This window comes from Eublepharis macularius, chromosome 18, assembly GCF_028583425.1.
Source record: "Eublepharis macularius isolate TG4126 chromosome 18, MPM_Emac_v1.0, whole genome shotgun sequence".
NCBI classification, from domain to species: domain Eukaryota; kingdom Metazoa; phylum Chordata; class Lepidosauria; order Squamata; family Eublepharidae; genus Eublepharis; species Eublepharis macularius.
In genome coordinates this window covers 4,744,073-4,761,610 of record NC_072807.1, presented here as the reverse complement: position 1 = coordinate 4,761,610, position 17,538 = coordinate 4,744,073, and the positions used below count along the sequence as shown (strand labels likewise).

General features: G+C 46.4%; 1 protein-coding gene across 1 annotated transcript; it reads left to right on the top strand.

Annotated features, from left to right (window-relative positions):
* The first annotated feature begins 1,294 nt into the window (after positions 1–1,294).
* On the top strand, positions 1,295–16,602 carry MIX23 (mitochondrial matrix import factor 23). Its single transcript, XM_055002802.1, has 5 exons — positions 1,295–1,367; positions 9,913–10,038; positions 10,532–10,678; positions 13,846–13,905; positions 16,330–16,602. Exons 1-5 carry the CDS (start codon positions 1,317–1,319, stop codon positions 16,378–16,380), a joined length of 435 nt encoding a protein of 144 aa, XP_054858777.1. The 5' UTR covers positions 1,295–1,316; the 3' UTR covers positions 16,381–16,602.
* Positions 16,603–17,538: the final 936 nt, after the last annotated feature.

Here is a 17,538-nt window from a genome sequence, read left to right as displayed (position 1 = left end):
CACTCAGAGGAGGAGCAGGACACAGAAGAGCAGTCCTGAGGGAACTAGAAAAGATCCTTAAAAATAAGGATCTCTCTCTGGGAAACAAGATCAAGATAATGTATAGTTTGGATAATCATGTACTATGATAATCCAAACTATGGTATTCTCCATTACTATGTATGGCAGTGAAAGTTGGATAGTGAAGAAAGCTGACAGAAAGAAGCTAAAACGACAAAACTGAGGCTATTGTATCTTGGAGCAGAACTACAAGTGACAAAAGGCACAGGTTGGACACTTGTCAGCTTCCCTCAAGTTTTGATGGGAAATGTAGGCATCCTGGTCTTGCAGCTTGGCTCTCCGACTGCTGTCCAATGGACTTTTCAACTGTCACTTGTCCAACATTCCGCCAAGCTGCCTACATTTCCCATCAAAACTTGAGGGAAGCTGACAAGTGTCCAATCTGTGCCTTTTGTCACTTGTAGTTCCGCTCTTGGTCACATCATGAGAAGACAAGATTCTCTGGAAAAGTCAAAAATGCTAGGAAAAGTAGAAGGCAGTAGGAAAAGAGGAAGACCCAAAGCGAGATGGCCGGACTCAACAAAAGGAGCCACGTCCTCCAGTTCACAGGTTCTGATCAAGTTTGTTAATGATAGGATGTTTTGGCGGTCTTTCCTTCATAGGGGTTGCCATAAATCAGAAGCGACTTGTTTAAAAAAATATATATATTTAACCTGTAAAATACAGATATAATAAATTTGGATTAAAAAACATAACACAATCATTAATCCATATGATTTATAATGCTAAAAATTACCTATCAGATCATAAATATCGAAAACATCAATTAAACTATTGTGAACTACTTACCAATAAAGATAATGTATAATACAACCATTTAACACAAACATAATCGATTAGCCAAATCAAAACAATAACCATTTTTGGTCAAAGGGATTACTTGGCAAAACTTCATACTCCCATCAAATATACAATACCATCTCTGCATAAACTTTTCTCCTGGGTTATTTTTAGTTGGCATAAGCCAGAAGTGACTTGATGGGACATAACACACACAACCTCTCCTGCACGTGTGAATCTCTCCTTCAGCTGACTCTGCAGCCAGTTTCCCAAAGCATGAGAAAACCCCGCCCCTTTACTAGGTCCCGCCTCCACGTGCCACGTTCAGCCCTCCCGGAAGTTCCGCCCCCCTTCCCGGCTTCAGAGCAGGACAACCGCCCCGCCCCTCGCCCCGCAATCTGAACCTCCGATAGGCGGAGCTTCTGATCCGCGCGCCTTCTGATTGGGCAGCACCTCGGCTCTCCGTCCTCGCCAATATGGCGGCGCCCAGCACCCGTCTCAACTGTGAGGATTTTGCCGAATTCCAGGTACGGGAGCGGGAAAGCGGCGCGGCCCGTGGGCGGGCCTCCCTGGCGCCGGGTCCTCCGTGGCTGGCGGCCGGCTGTTGCCGCAGCGCCTCATGTTTCCCTTCCCTTCAGGCTGGAGGTCATGGGAGGGAGGGGAGAAGCCGCCTCAATGGCTCGCCCTCTCCTGCCCTCAGCAGCGCCAGCCCGCTCGGGAAAGGGCGGGAGCCGCGGCGCTGCCTTTGCCCTTCCTCTCCTCGTGCAGTCGGGCAAGGGCGCCGCTCTTCCTCGCCAGCCCCGGTCATAAACCGAGGAGGAGATGAATGATATTAAATATTTGTGTTCATTCAAAGCACTTGGATGCCGCCTTTCCAACAAATAGGGTCTCCATATAGTTATAGTGTCAATATAAATATTTCTTGTTTAATTAAAGCGTTTGTATGCCGCCTTTCCAACAAATAGGGTCCCCATGTGGATATAATAGTCCTCATATAGATATATTGTTAATATAAATATTTCTTGCTTATTTAAAGCATTTGCTGCCTTTCCACCCAAATAGGGTCCCCCATGTAGTGATATTGTTAATATAAATATTTTTTGTTTATTTAAAGCATTAGTCTGCCTTTCCACCCAAATAGGGTCCCCATATAGATATATTGTTAATATAAGTATTCCTTGTTTATTGAAAGCATTTGTATGCCGCCTTTCCACTCAAGTAGGATCCCCTGTTTTTCTCCCCAATGGGGATCCAAAGCAACTTGCATCTCTATTCTCTCCGACATTTTATCCTCACAACAGCAACCCTGTGAGGTAGGTTAGAGTGAGAGAGAGAGAGACTGTCCCAAGCTCATCCAGCAAGCCTCCATGAAAGAATGAGGATTTGAACTTGGTATCTCCTAGATCTTAATATGACACGTGAAACGCAAAACATGATATTAAGCTCTCTGGCCCTTAAAAGCCACCCAGTAGGGCCACCCACAAATGAGGGAAGGGACCCTACCTATGGTTGAGGACTCAGGTATGCAGAAAAATGGGACTTGATAGATTCAGTGGGAAAAGAACTGGCTTCTCCCCTCTCTCTTCCCCCTCCAAAGTCTTAACGAGAGCAGCTGAGTGTTAAAGGAAAGGGAGTGGATTTAGAAATATTAGCATTCTCCAGACAGAGAATACAAAAGGAATGCTTATGGGTAAGATCCTGAAGAGGGGGAACTGGAGTTTCCAAACTGGTTCCCTCCTCCCACATTTCTTTGGAGACCTCCAATTAAACACTCCATGTGTGTGCATGTGACACTTTAAGGGAGTCATATATGTGAAGCAATGCAAATTTTGTTGCATTCCTTACAATAGCCCTGTCAGATAGATCAGTAGTATCATCCCATGTTGCGGGTTGGGGTGGCTGAGCCCCCCCCCAAAAAACTTAAGTGTGTTTATTATGGTCATGGCTAAGGTGAGGTTCTGGAAGACTTGAAGACTTTTGTTGTCACTGAACACTCTGTTATTGCTCGTGCTAGTGGAAGCCTGTTGAATATTGTTTTGTTTTTTGTTTGTTTTTTTGCTAATCCCCTGAGTGATTTAGGACATTTTAAAAGTATCTTTGGGTTGGACTTAAGTTGTCAGGCATTCACACTGCTTGACAACTTAATTCCCAGCAACGTGCCAGAGGTATTTCCTGAGTCAGCTCACTTCATCAGATGCTTAGGATGAAGTGAGCTCTGGCTCACAAATGAATAGAGTGAAATACTCTTTCCCATCTTGAAGGTATTGCTGGACTCCTGTTTTATTTTCCAAATAAAACGCAAATCGTTGAGAATGGTCTGCAATAAGTGCGCATGCAAACGGGCATCACTTATGTGAAAAATTCTTTTTGTGATGGTACATTTGTGGTTTAAAGCAAAAGAAAGAATTTTTCACTGGCAGGAAACACGCAGATTGGGTGTGACTGTGATTTAATACACTTACAGTGAAATCCTAAACATATTTACTACAGCCTAAACCCTTTGATTTCAATGGGCGTAGAGTGGAGTAACTCTGCTTAGGATTTCACTGCTAAACATTCATTGACGAAACTTCTCTGAAGCAGTTCTGATGCTCTTGTCAACCCCCACCTCCAGCACAGTGTCCTTGTCATCCCTTCTGCTGCAGCTCTGCAAGAGAGAGGGTTGCTTATTCCTTCCTCATTTAAGTGCAAGTGCCGGTGCCCTTTCTCCTGCCCAGTTTAGCTTCTTCACTTGACTTTGTACTGGTTATGTGCTGAATACATATACGTGTTTAAACAGCAACACAGGCTTGGAGTTCAGGAGGACACAAGGGCAGTCACCGCAGCAAACAGGTTTGAAATCGCCCACTCACAACCATTTTGCATAGGAATGGTGGCTGTGTCGATTGTGTCAAGTGCCGGCATGTATTGTGAAGAGTGCAAACATATGTCTGGCAATGCTGTCCTCTTTTCCACCACCCCCACCATCATTACAACAGCAGGCACCTTCCCCAGGCCCTGCACCAGCCCATCTGTTGGCAGAGCCACAGTTCACCTTCCCTGTCACATCAGCAGCTGCCAAACAAATGCCCAACCCTGGGCAACAACCCCCAGCCATGCCACTGACTCACCTGCAGCAGCACAGGCAGTCCAGCCTCATCCAGGCCCGAAGGAGTGATTTGGCAGCTAAGGCAGGGCAAGCCCAGACCCCAGGCTGCTTTGGGAGCACCTGGCAAGGCTTCAGTGGCAGGCAGAGGGCTGAGATTGAGTAGGAGGGGCCAGAGAACAGCTTAGGCTACTCAGCCCTCTCACTGGATAGGCTGGGAGACGGGCCACTCAGGGGGGCTAGGTGGGGATAGGGAGGAAACCCAGAGAGGTGGGAAAGGGGAATCTTTTAAAAGCGGGATCCTGTGAGGGTGGAGGAGGGCAAAGGAAGGGGTAGCTGGAGTGTGTTGGTTTCAGGGTAGCAGGGACAAGGTGGGGGCAACCTCCTTTCCTGCTTGTTGGAGGATACCTGCTTTGACAGCTGATTGGCCAGCAGACAGGCATTTGTGGATGTTGGTGAAGGAAGAACCTCACACCGCATATGTGAAACAGCAGTGCTGCTTCACACCGCTTCACCCCTTAATAGGTGGCCCATAAGGGGGACTGGTACCATTTTATAGGGGGGTGTACTAGAGTGCCTGAGGTCTGTGATTTGGTCTGTCTGGTTCTGTGCAGACAAGCTCTCTCCCATCAATGGAATGACTATCACCTGACTTTGGGTTATCTCTCAGACAGAGCACCCTTCTGAAGACCATGGCTAATCTTGGTAAGCAAGATGAAGGATGAGGGGCAAGACCTCTGGTTCCAAAGAGGAAAGGGAAGAATTTTCTTTACAAAGCAGCATCATGCCATATGCTCAAGGCTAGACATGGGCACGAACCAAAAAAAATTAACAAACCAGCGGATCGTGGTTCGGTGCTGGCGACGATTCCCAATTAACGAACCGCAACGAATGTCTCCTGTTCCCGAACCGGATTGTGGATTGTGGAGGCCAAAGCGGGGCATGCTGGTATTCCCAGCTAAGTGGGGTGGGTGTTGGTGGCGGCCGCTGGGCCTGGCGGGCATGGGGAGGCAGCGACAAGCCACCTCCCCTCAGGGGGTGGGGGGTCTGGCCGCTCGCTGGCGGCACCCCCCATATACCCGCCCGCCAGACCAAACTGGAGCGCGCTGGTATTCCCAGCAAGAAAGCAACGCCTGGCGAGCATGGGGAGGCGGCGACGAGCTGCCTCCCCTCAGGGGGCAGGGGGTCTGGTCGCTCGCCAGCGGCACCCCCTATGTGCCTGCCCACCAGGCCGAAAAGGAGCCCGCTGGTATTCCCAGTGATACATGAATGGTGGGTGTTGGTGGCGGCCGCCAGGCCTGGCGGGCACGGGGAGACAGCAGAGAGCCGCCTCCCCTCAGGGGGCGGGGGGTCTGGCCGCCCGCCGGCAGCACCCCCCATGTGCCCGCCCGCCAGGCCAAAAAGGAGCACGCTGGTATTCCCAGCGCAGGCTGGAAGGTGGGTGATGGCGGCAGCCGCCAGGCCTGGCGGACACGGGGAGACGGCGATGAGCCGCCTCCCTTCAGGGGGCGGGGGGTCTGGCCACTCGCCGGCAGCACCCCCCATGTACCCGACCACCAGGCCAAAAAGGAGCGCGCTGGTATTCCCAGAGTGGGTGGGAGATGACCTGTCATGAGGAGGGGGAGGGGGAATATCCCCCAGCATCCGCGGGTCCTCACCCGAGGGTCCCACCAAGGAACAGTGTGGTGGAGGCAGCCAACAATACACACCTTCCTGCCTTGCCAGAAAAGATGGGAGGGAGAGGACCTGTCATGTGGGGGGTAAGTGGGAAGATCACACCCCCAACCACCTCCAACTCTACATTCAGTTCTCCAACCATATACCATTCTCTAACTAACATTCATTCTCTAATGTTTGTGCATACATTCTAGTGTCTTTTGCATTACACTTATCCATTCTGTACTGTTTGTCTCTTTCTCTGTTTTTGATTTTCAGTCCTTTTCTCCATGGATGTGGCGTGTTCTGTTCGATTCTATATATCCTTGATGCATTCACATTCTATTTCTATTTCTAGAACGGTTGATATCTGTGTGCCCCTTTCTATCTGTTTCTCTGTTTCTCCCTCTCACCATCTGTTTGCAACTTTCGATCTCTCTGTCTCTTCCTATGTGATTCCACCACTATTTATCTGAATCTCTCTCTTTTCTACGTATATATCTGTCCTTTATTATTTCTTTCCATCTCTAGCTGTCTTTTTTTCTCTTTCAATAACTATATTCTTTTCTATTTTCCTTTCTCTATCATCATCCATCTGTAGGCTTGAGTGTCCACCTTTTTCCAATGGTTTTGTTGTTGTTTTTCAATACATCTTTCTATCTGTCTCTCTCTCTCTTGTTCTGTCCGACATGAGGAGGGGGAGGGGGAAGATCCCCCAGCAGCTATGGGTCCTCACCCGAGGGTCCCGCTGAGGAACTGTGCGGCCTGCTGAGCCATCAGCCTTGAGGTAGTAAGCGGCGCTGTCCCAGACCCTGAGGGGACAACCTCCGCCAGCGTGGCCTGCTGGAGCGCTCTGCTCTCACCAGCATCACCCTCAGGGCAAAGTGATCCTCCCACTGACCCCCGCTCAGAAGAGCGGGTGGCCCCCTTTCTCCCCCCAGTGAATGTTTCACTGGGTGAGGAGGGAGACAGGCTCGGGTGGTGCCTCTTCAGGTGCCGAATCAGGGCCGTCAAAGACAGGTGCTTTGGGGTTTTGCCCCTGTGCACCAGAACATCACAGGCATGGCACTGCACCACACGGGGGTCATCAGGAAGGGCCCAAAAGTGCCTCCATATGGAGGCCTTGTAACGCCGACCACTAACTGTCCCAGGGGAAGGAGGAGGAATGGTTACAGGCTGCGCTGCGGGCCTGGACACAGATGACGGGGTGAGGGGTGGACTGCGGTAGGGGACACCACCGAGAGTTTGGAATGGGGACAGGAGGGATCTTTCATAACACACATACCATTCCTCCAGGGATCCATCGCCCACCCACCCCTCCTCAAAATGTTGAGAGAGATTCTCTCCCCCCTGCGCAAAGACCTCTTGGGCCTCCTCCACAGCCCACATAGGTGAATTGGGGGGAGCGAGAGGACTCCCTGCAGCCCCCGAGCCACACCCAATACTGCTTTCCACAAGTGAACCTGGTAGACTGCCATCGCACTTCATCCCACAACCACCCTTGGCAGCCAACACGAGAGGAAGACTCATTGTGCCACCAAACTAGAATTAAGGAGGACAGGAAAGGAGATAACTCTGTGTGCCTTCCGCCGTGGTGCCCACTGAGTTTGGCCCCAGGGCCTGGCAGCAGCCCTGGCACCAGAGGGAAGGAGGGTCTAGAGCCCTAGGCCGCCACTCCCACAGACCTGAACAGATGAGACACTAATGTGAGCCCTCAGCCGAGGTACCCACCAAGCTTGGCCCCAGGGGCTGGCAGCAGCCCTGGAACCAGAGGAGATAGATCCCTATCCAGCAAACCCAAGCACAATTGTACACGCTCGCTCGCTTGCTAGCTCTCTCTCTCTCTCTCTCTCACTCACTAGCAAGTGGCAAGCAAGAGCTCTGTCCCACTCCACTGCTAGCAGAACGTGAAGCTCAGCCTGGGAGCCCATGGCTATTTATAAGCACGGGTCCCATTCAGCAACACAGGATGTGTGTGTTTGGCTGTCAGAGCTGCCTATCAGGGTTTGCAGGGCTGAGATTGGAGTGCCCATGGCTACAGAACACCCCCTTCCCCCTCCCTCCCCTGGGTGTCTTCTCCCAACTTGTAACTGCTTTGCTGCTCGGTGGTTGGAAGGAAGCCCTGCTGATCAAGGAAAGCTGGGCTTCCATTCGGGTTTCCAGGGCGACAGAAGGAGGGCAAACAGAGCTCAGGCATTCCCCTGGCTCCGTTGCCAGGGGAATAGATTGCTGGCGCCTGAGTGTCTGGATCCCCGAACCGAGCCCGAATGCCACGATCCAAGCCTCTCCTGACCGCTGGATCGTTGGCCATGGACGATTACGATCCGCCAGGTCACGATTGCGCAATCGCCATTTTCGTGGGTTTTTGACGTTTGTAATGCGGATCGTGCCCATCTCTGCTCAGGGCACTCTGTTTCCACATTCCAGTTCTCCCATCTGCATGCATTCAGAGGCACTTGGCCTGTGGCCAGTGTTACAGGCTTTCTGGGAAATTTTGAATAAAAAAATTTTCCATTCCAAATTAAATATGTAGTTTAAATATTTAAATAATGTTGACAAGAGAAGGTAAATACACCATGCACAATTCTGGACCATATCCCACATTTATCTCTTGATTTAGATTGATTTGTGGCACAACGGCCCTGACAGTCATAGAAAAACAGAATATAAGTATACTAGCCGATTGTATCATATAGAGATACAGGTGGTTGCACTGCATGGTGGCTCCCCTGTCAATGGGACATATGGGGTGGAAATATGTGGACATTTTTCCACCCCACATCACTGACTTTTGTGACCTGTAGCACCTGATAGGTCACAAAAATCAGGACTGCCATTGAGTGTTTTCTGTGGAGAAGGGGGAACCACCATGTGATCTTACATGCTGTCTGGATCCAACCCAGTGGAAGTCAATGGTGAATATGGATTTATCCCATGTTTCTTTCCCTTCAGGGGATTTTTTAGATGCCCAGAAATAGTATTATCCCTGAAGGGAGAGGGGTGAAGTGGCTCCTCTTGGCACTTTTACCAGCACACAAGAGAGCAGTTGTACCCCCTTTTGTTCCTTGCTGCATCCCCCAACCCATTGCGGGTGTTTGTCCATGTGGATCCTGTGAATCCAGAAATAATACAGGGAAAATCCATGCACTCGTTGCCAACAGTTAGCTGGATCCAACTCCTTTGTTCTTGCCATTGTTGCAATTCCCTTGAAAGTTTGTTGGTGTAAGTTAATATTTTAAATATCCAGAGGAGTTAGCCGTGTCTGGAGATCAGCCGTGTTAGTCTGTAGTTGCAAAATGGTAAAGAGTCCTGTAATGATTTCAAGTAAATGTGTGCATGTATTGCTTGGTGAGCTAGGTGAAGAGTGGGGGTGAAAGAGAGGGGTGAGTGAGTGATATGATTGGTTGATGACTGAGAGTGTGGGCGGAGTGAATGCAGTTTAGACTGAGAGTGGAGAAAAAGTGGGAGTCAGAGAGAAGAAAGCAGGCTGGCTGTGTGCAGCCTGAGTATGTTGAAGTATTTATGAGAGAAATATAACCTGTGTGGAACTGGAACTGAGCATGTTTGTGAAAGAACACTCAGTCAGGGAAACAGAGGCCAGCTGTGGGCTGCCTGAGCAGGTTTCATATTTCTGGGAATAGCAGTCAGAGGAAAGCAGGCTAGCTGTGTGCAGCCTGAGTAACTTTAAGCATGTCTGTGAGAGAAATATTGGGTCAAAGATAGAGGCTAACTGTGTGTGAGGCCTTAGAAGAGATCTGTGTGAATGAATTTAAATGAAGTAACTTTAAGAACCGAGAACTACTTCTTTGAAACCGATATGCTTCTTGAAAAATAAAAGTTTATTTTGTTTTGTTATATCCCAGAGTAGCTGTCATTGCTATATCCTCTTCCTATCCTCAGGGCCACATAGAACCACGAAGGAGCCTGACACTTAGGCACATTTCCAAAGGGAAAATTTAAATAAAATATCTTGGAATATAATATTCCTGGTGGCAGCAAACTACCCAGAGGGTGTTAAGGGAAAGATAAAGGCAAAATCTACCCAAGAGGAAGTAAAGGGTCATAACAAGTCCAATAGCACCTTTAAGACTAACCAACTTTATTGTAGCATAAGCTCTCAAAAGCTTATGGTACAATAAAGTTAGTTATTTTAAATATTTCACTGATGAATTGGTTTAGGGTCTCTCTGTCAAGTTCTGGTTTAACAAAGGTCTAAACATAGTGTGCAAAATAACACTTCTTACTTAAGTCTTAGAAATACATAGTGCATGTTTTGTCTCTTATTTCCCATTCATTCTTGTCTTAAAATCAATAAACTTTTTCCCATACAGGAGTTGCTCAGGGTGATGAGAACAATTGATGACAGAATAGTTCATGAGTTAAACACAACTGTTCCAACTGCTTCTTTTGCGGGAAAAGTTGATGCTAGCCAAACTTGTAAGGAACTTCATCAGTCTGTAAGTATATTGATGGTTTTTCTGTCCTGTGTGTGTGTTTAATGGGCAGTATTATAGAAGGAATTGCCTCTAGCACCTTCATTGCCCATCTCTGTCCTTGCTGTAAACTTTTACGTAACTGTCCCCTACATTCTCACATATCCTGGAGAGTTAGTCTGGTATCACTGCATGAGGGTTAAGCAGCTAGTTGTCTTGCTTGCATGTGTGAGCAGGAAGGAGATGAAACTGGTGCAGAGTAAGGAGGCTTGCATGTAGTGAAACATTAGGAAGAACTTCATGACAGTTACAGTGGAACAGGCTTCCTCGGGAAGTGGTATGTTCTCCTCCCTTGGAGGCATTTAAGAAGAGGCTAGATGGCCACCTGACAACAATAATGATTCTGTGACTCATTCCTGTGCCCTTTGAAAATACTGTCTGTCTGTCTATTTCTTTATTTTAATTAGTATGATTGCATCACTTGTTTGTGATTTTTTTTCTCCCACTATTTATTTAGCTGTCAGAGGCTCATACAAGTAGAGAAAGACTCATCAAAAGCTGCATTGCTCAGACATCTAATGTAGTAAAAGTTCTCCAGGAAGAGAGAAAAACATCTCTGGAGGACATAGACTTGTTAAAGAGGCTCAGAAAGGAGCAAACAAAAGTGAGTGGAAGAGTTCTGTGACTTTATTTTTGAATGTTGCATGTAAAAAACTAAAAAGTGATTATTATGAAGGAAAAAACCCAAGTACCACCACTTACGTCTGCAGGAATGCCCCCCCCCTCTCTCTCACTGTTCTGCCATGGCAGCTGCGCTTATCTGAACAGGGCCTTCTCCAGGTGCTGCCCTGCAATTAGTCAAAACATCTGCTCGAACACGCACTCTCTTTGTGGTAGCCCCCACCTTATGGAATGGCCTGCCTGAGGAGGTTAGAAAATTCCCACTTTCCTGGCTTTCCACAAACTAAGCAAAACTGAATAATCCAGGAGAACTTTTTAACTTGGGCAATTGGGCTGCACTGTAAGAAATGGCTCAGAGAGCTGCTTAGATAAAGGAACAGGGACTATATAGACTACTGGCTAATGTTTGTTGATATAGATCTATTGGGTAGTTTATGCATCATTAAAGATGTGTTTAACCACTTATGCTTTGTTTCAGCAATGATTCATCTCTGTATTTGGATTTATGCTTGTTTTCACATTTCTGAAAAACATATCTTATTGCATTTTGTTCTAGATGACTCTGGTCAGGCCTGATTTAAATATAGGTGTGCACTTAAGAAGCTCTGAGTGTCTAGTTAGCTTTCCTGTAATAAATCCTTTACTCCTGGCAAGAGGCACACCACAGATAAGGTACCAGGTTTGCTACCAGGTATTGTACACAAGTGATACAATTATAGAGTCTCTGCTTCCATTTTAAGCCTTTATTATTACAAAATAATTATTAGGCATTCTTAATATCTCTCTTTATTATTACAGCACTTAGCCAGTACGTTAGCATTCTTAATATCAGCTCAATCAAAAGAAAATCATATCATCCATTATAACTACATAGATCATTAAAGGAGAGCAATTACATGAGCCCAAAAAAGTATTTTACCCAAAGATACGAAGGTCACAGGCAAGGACCTCTTCTAAAAGGAAGCTGTCTATCAGTTTAGCTTGTTGTTATTTTGGGGTTTCAAAACTGTTAGTAGCTGTCTATCCCGCTTCAAAGACACAAATTCTAGGCTGACATTTATCTTATGGTTTCTTACACCGAACACTTTGTAAATTGCTCTGAGTGTGGCATTAAGTTGTATATAAATCGAATATTGTTGTTGTTAGAAACATCTTTAAACAATAGTTCATTCCTGCTACTTCTTAACTTGTTATCTTAACAAAGTCTGTAAAATTGTGATTGTAGTTTTTTCATACAACTGAATATCTTTTGGCCCTCCACCAGTACATCTATCCTTGAATAATATTTCCAGCTTCTACAAGGTTAAACCTTCCTGTCATTCTCATGTATTCCTCCATGCACACAGTCTCTCAAAAAAAGCAATAATGTTGGTCTCACTCAGCTAAGTGCACTTCACCTAGGTTGTAATAGGTTCCTCAGAGCATGTACAGAGTTCCTTGCAGTACCAAGATAGTGGAGGAGTTCATAACCCCTGGCCCACTGGTCTTGGTCTGCAGATGTTCCAAAGTGGGGATAAAGAAAAGTCCAGGGCTCCCCGATATTTATGGGCAATGGAGTCTGACCTGAGCCAGCCTCTTCGGTGAGATGGATCAGCAAATCTAGCCTGTCTCCAGCAAAGGTGCAGTGCATCTTGATTAGAGCAGAAATTAGCATCTGTAGTGAGATATTCCAGGTTATAAGCTTTTGAGAGTCAGAACTCCCTTCCTCAGAGATAGACCTTGACTTTCAAAAGCTTATACCCTGGAAAATCCCATTAGCTTTTACGGTGCTACCAGTCTCGAATCTTGTTCTTCTATTGCAGACCAACATGGCTACCCACCTGAAACTAACTAGAAAAAGATCGCAGAGCTTTTCTGCACACTCGATTTATTCCTGATTTTCTTGCGAATCAGTCCTCAAGCAGTGGAATCAGTTTGGGTCTGATTCTTCTCCACAGCTGCAGTTTTATAGTTGTGGAGGGTTTTTTGTTTTGCACATGCCTTAAATAATCACAGTTTTCAAGAGAGGTTGATGTCGTCATCAGTGGCATCACAGGTGGCATCACAGCACCGCCACCACCACCCCCCTTTTTTTTTGACGTGTGCTGATAATGTTCTATTGGTATAAGGACTGAATTTTTGTTCTAATCATGGGAAATGAGCACACGGGGAAGTCTTCCCAAGGAACAGAAGAGATGGTGGGCCTGTCCAGGGAAGGAGTTCTATAAATGTAATGCTCTGCTCCTGGTTCTTCAGGGAGAGAGACAGGCCCGTCCTGAACATGGCTTCTCCCAGCCCGCTGGTCCATCGCTCCTCCGTCTCGTCTGGATCTGTGCTTCCTTGTAGCAAAATCCATCAGATGGGGATGGTTCAACAACTGGAAGACTTAGCCGTGCTTTTCAATATCACTCAACAGTCTTTTAAAAAAATTGTTATGCTCCTATAAAGAACTACCAATTTCTTTGCTAATCCTGTTTGTGGGGGTTTAAAATGTCTCTTGTTTTCCGTCTTCTTAAAGCAGCAAACCTGTGCGTGGGAGGGAACACTGGACACAGTGAGCCTTGCTTGAAACTTAGCATGCTGGGGTCTCTCTCTCAAACAGTCCTTTTAATGTCATTATTTTAAAAGTTGCACTTACTTCCTTGGGCTTGGATCCTAAGATCCCTTTCCATTTGTGGAAGAGGGCAGTTTTACTACTACTCTCTTTTCTGATTGCAGCTTCCCCCTACCCTTTGACCACCAACACCACCACCACCCCGGACAATGTTCCTGGGGAACTTGCTGCTTATTCAGTGCTGTGCTGCTTGTGCAGTGCAGGCTCCAATCCCACCTGCTCTGCGTGAAATGGTTACTAGAACTGGTTACCAAAGAAATGGTTACTAGAATTGTAAACTATATTCTGTAGTGGGATGTCCGTTTGCTGGCGTCTTAGAATACTGTACAGGTAGCCAGAAGGTGCCTACAACTCGCTCGACTGAATTAGGCGTGTAGCAAGGGAGCAGCAGAAGAACAGGGTCTGACTTGCTGCCTCTGAGCTCTTCCTGGTTTCCTGAGCACGTGATGTCAGGAGGAAACGGCTGCGCTCTCAAGAGTGGCAGGCAAGCGGCAACTCTTAATAAGAACCTCCACGGTGTGATTTAAAGCAAAGCGCTCTTCTTCTCTCTCCTGCAGTTGAAATTAATGCAGTCAGAGCTGAATGTTGAAGAAGTGGTAAATGACAGAAGCTGGAAGGTATGGAACACTCCCTCTCTTGTGGCTTGGGTTGTGAGTGCGTGTTCGTGTGTTGCAACACTGTTAGGAATGTGATGCGGCGAGGGGAGTGGTGGCGGCGCAGGCTGAACTGGGGTTTTAGTTTGTTTCTTTGTCTCAGCAATTCATCACCTTCCCTTTTCCCCCAAAGCAGCTTGCAAAAATACCTTCGTGTAATCCAGGTGAACAGTCCGAGCAAGCAAATTGTCATTATATAAGGAAAACAAAACAAAGCCCACAAAGGCCTTCTCTTGAGAAACGTCTTGCCATTTTGCCAAAGTATCTGTTAATGTGGTGGATTAAAACAAGAGTGTGTATATGATCAAAGCATCAAATAGAACAATTTAACCTAATTGCAGCAGCAGGATTTGACTCCAGGGGTCACCTTAGAGACCAACAAGATTTTGAGGGTGTGTGAGCTTTCAAGAGGCAGAGCTCCCTCTGGTTAAAATGTGTACAAGCAGCCTCTAGGGGACAGCTTTCTGCTCTGCATGTCCTCCAGTCTTGGTCCTGCAGGGCTCAGATTGGGAGCTGCTGAGAGGTAACTGAGAGGCTGATACATTATGCAAAGCTGGCGTGTGCTGGTGTTCAAGGCACATCAGACACAAAGCTAACAGCAGCGAGAAGTGATCACAAACTGCATTCTCCTTGCTCTCTCGAGCAGTACTGAAATAAGGGGCACTGAAAATACAGTAGGGAGGGTGCCAAGCAAACATACCTTGGAAGGGTGTTCAGAAGCCTGGCGCCTTCACTCAGAGAGTCTCACTCCATACTCAATTGGCCTTCTAGGACAGGCTTAGCCAGCACAAGGCCTTTGATGACTATCACGGCCTGTGTTCAGACTAACATGTGCAAGCTGGTGATCTTTTCTCCACGTAGGCAGTTACTGGGACTCTATCCCACTTCTCAGCTTCTACTGAAGATTTGTGTTTGGAAAATAAGCATTGATAAGGACATTTTCAGCCTCAGATAGCGAACATCATAAAACTTGCAGAATCTGTTTACCTGGGTCAGGCAGTCTAGCCACTGACACTGAGCTTTAGCAAAAATTCTAGTAGGAAGAGTTTTGTTGTTGATGTAACCTTGGAACCAGTGTTGTCTGTCTGTGTGGGAGGCTGTGACTATCAGATCTGAGGAATTTAGGGGAGCTGCCATGTCTGAATCTTCTAGAAAAGAGATGATGCATTCACTCTGCAAGACATTTTTAAAATGGGGGACTTGGAAACCGTATGTGACTAGTCAAGGGAGGTGCCAGTAACCTAGAGAGGGGCCAAAAGTAAACGGCCCTTTACTGTGTGGAAGAGAAGAGAGTGGCTCTTCTGCTGCTGCTTTAGTGGAGTTTTCCATTTCTGGTGAAGGGAGCTCTGACTCTTGAAAGCTGACACCCTGGGAATCTAGCTGGTCTTCAAGGTGCTCCTGGGCCTGAACCTTGCTTGTATACTACAGACCAACATGGCCGTCCACCCAAAACACCTGTTAGGCATTTGTAAGTTTGTCCAATCAGTGGCATATCAAATAAGCAGGTCCAAATTGAGCTGACCTTGTCAGCGAAATGAATGGTGCTGTGCCAAGGTTTCCTCCAAACTAGGAGCCGAATTCCCCCTCCCCCCCCCCAAAAAGTCATGAATCTTACTGGTTTAGGTCAGTCGTTTTCTGTCTCTCAGCCTATCCTAATTCAGAGGGCTGTTGTGAGGCTAAAACGGGGAAGGGAAATTGTGTAATACCCTTGAGCTCTTTGGAGGAAGAGGCAGAGCCGAGCACGTACTAGAACAGACAGGATGTGAGAACACCAGGTACAAGGCAGCCCACATTTTAAAAGGATTTATTATTGATTTTATTTATTAAAACACTTACATCCCACCCCGCCTTTCCATCTTGTTCAAGGCAGCTTACAATAAGAGTTAAAAAGATTTACAATTAAAAGCAAAATAAAATAAGCTCTTAAGTCTTCCCCCTGCCCCAAGATGCCTGCATTCCTTCAAAATCCATGACGGTCAAACTAAGGATGCTCTAAGGGCCAACCTGCATTTTTCTTAAATCTCAAGGGAGTATCCTCCTAGGATTACCCCCACTTCGGACTGCAGCTGGAGGATCCTGCTTTTGAAAGGTTCTCCATGTCAAAAATCCACTGCCGGTGGAAAGCTATCAGTTCAGAAAGGGGGGTTCATACATGTGTTATGTACAAGGAGGGGTGGGGGAAGTAATGTGGGGAGCATGCAAGCACGTACTCTTCCTCTCCTATATATTCAAGAGGTTTACAGCCCCTGTGCGTCTCCAGAGCGTGTCGTCCAAGCTAAATGGATCCTTTATTATGTTACAAGGCTCACCTAGAGTGAGATACACAGCAAATTTTCACTTATATTAGCAATGCTTATTTCAAGACCCTTGTCTGTCTTGGCTTCCTAGGTATTTAATGAACGCTGCCGAACTCATTATAAGCCTCCGAAGAGTCAGTGAAGCGAGTATGTGATCAGGAGCTTCCCTGGAAAGTGGACTTGAATCATGCCAAACATACTGGAGAAGAGACATGGAACAAGCTACGTGGGACCTTTTAAGGAGAAAAACACACACACAACCAGATCTGTAGAGTTCATCCCAGTGATTGATTTTTTCTAATTAAGATAATCTAACTGTTATTTTGTACAAGATGTATGGGAAACATTTTATTAAAAAAAATCAGAGGGAATGTGATGCCAGTATATTTCATTCCACATTCCCAGGCATTGGTTCATTTACTCCATTTATACCCTGCCATTCTCCCCAGTGGTGACCCAGAGTGTCTTACATCCTCCTCCATTTTATCCCAACAAGAAAAGATGGCGAACAGCTCCACCCCCTCCTTGGACCAATAAGCTGTTGCTGCTGTAGTTCTGTCCTGTGGAAATCCATAATCGTTGAAACATAGCTCAACTCTAACCAGACTTTAGAATCAGCAAAGTCTCTAACCAGACTTTAGAATCAGCAAAGGTTTTAAAAGATTAGTACAGTAGAAGGCTAACAGATACAGATACAGTCTAAAAAACCAGGGATTCGCCATACCTACGTTCAAATGATGATCTGTGAGCAAGCCATCCCAGCTGGCAACACACACACATACAAATTCCAGTTTAAATCAGGAGTTTCGTAGTTGTGTTTACTTTGGATGCCTGTGCAGTTGGGACGGTTGAATGTCCAGATTTTAGGAGGGAGCACTTTAAACGAGTTGATTTGCTTCATGAAGAAATATTGGTTGCTTATCACTGATCAAGACAGCCCGAGTTATGGTTGCATCCTTGAATTGGCTTTATGAAATCACTGGAAGTCTGGTGCTAACTTCCTGGTTTCCACGAATGGCCATGCATCAGATGCATAGCAGTGGCATAATTAAACTCTTCCTGTATGTTATTAGGTTTATGACGTGGCTATGCCAGTACTGGTGGAAATCCCCAAATGAATTGACAACCCATTTTCTGGAGAGGAAGTTCCATTGATTCAGCTCCAAAGGAGTCACCATTTTAGTTTGTAGAAGCAAAAATGGTATACATAAGGAACTTTGTATGGAGGATTAGATGTAACATGCCAAAGCTACGTATTTGCCATTAAACTGCTTAAACAGCAGCTTAAACATGCAAGAAT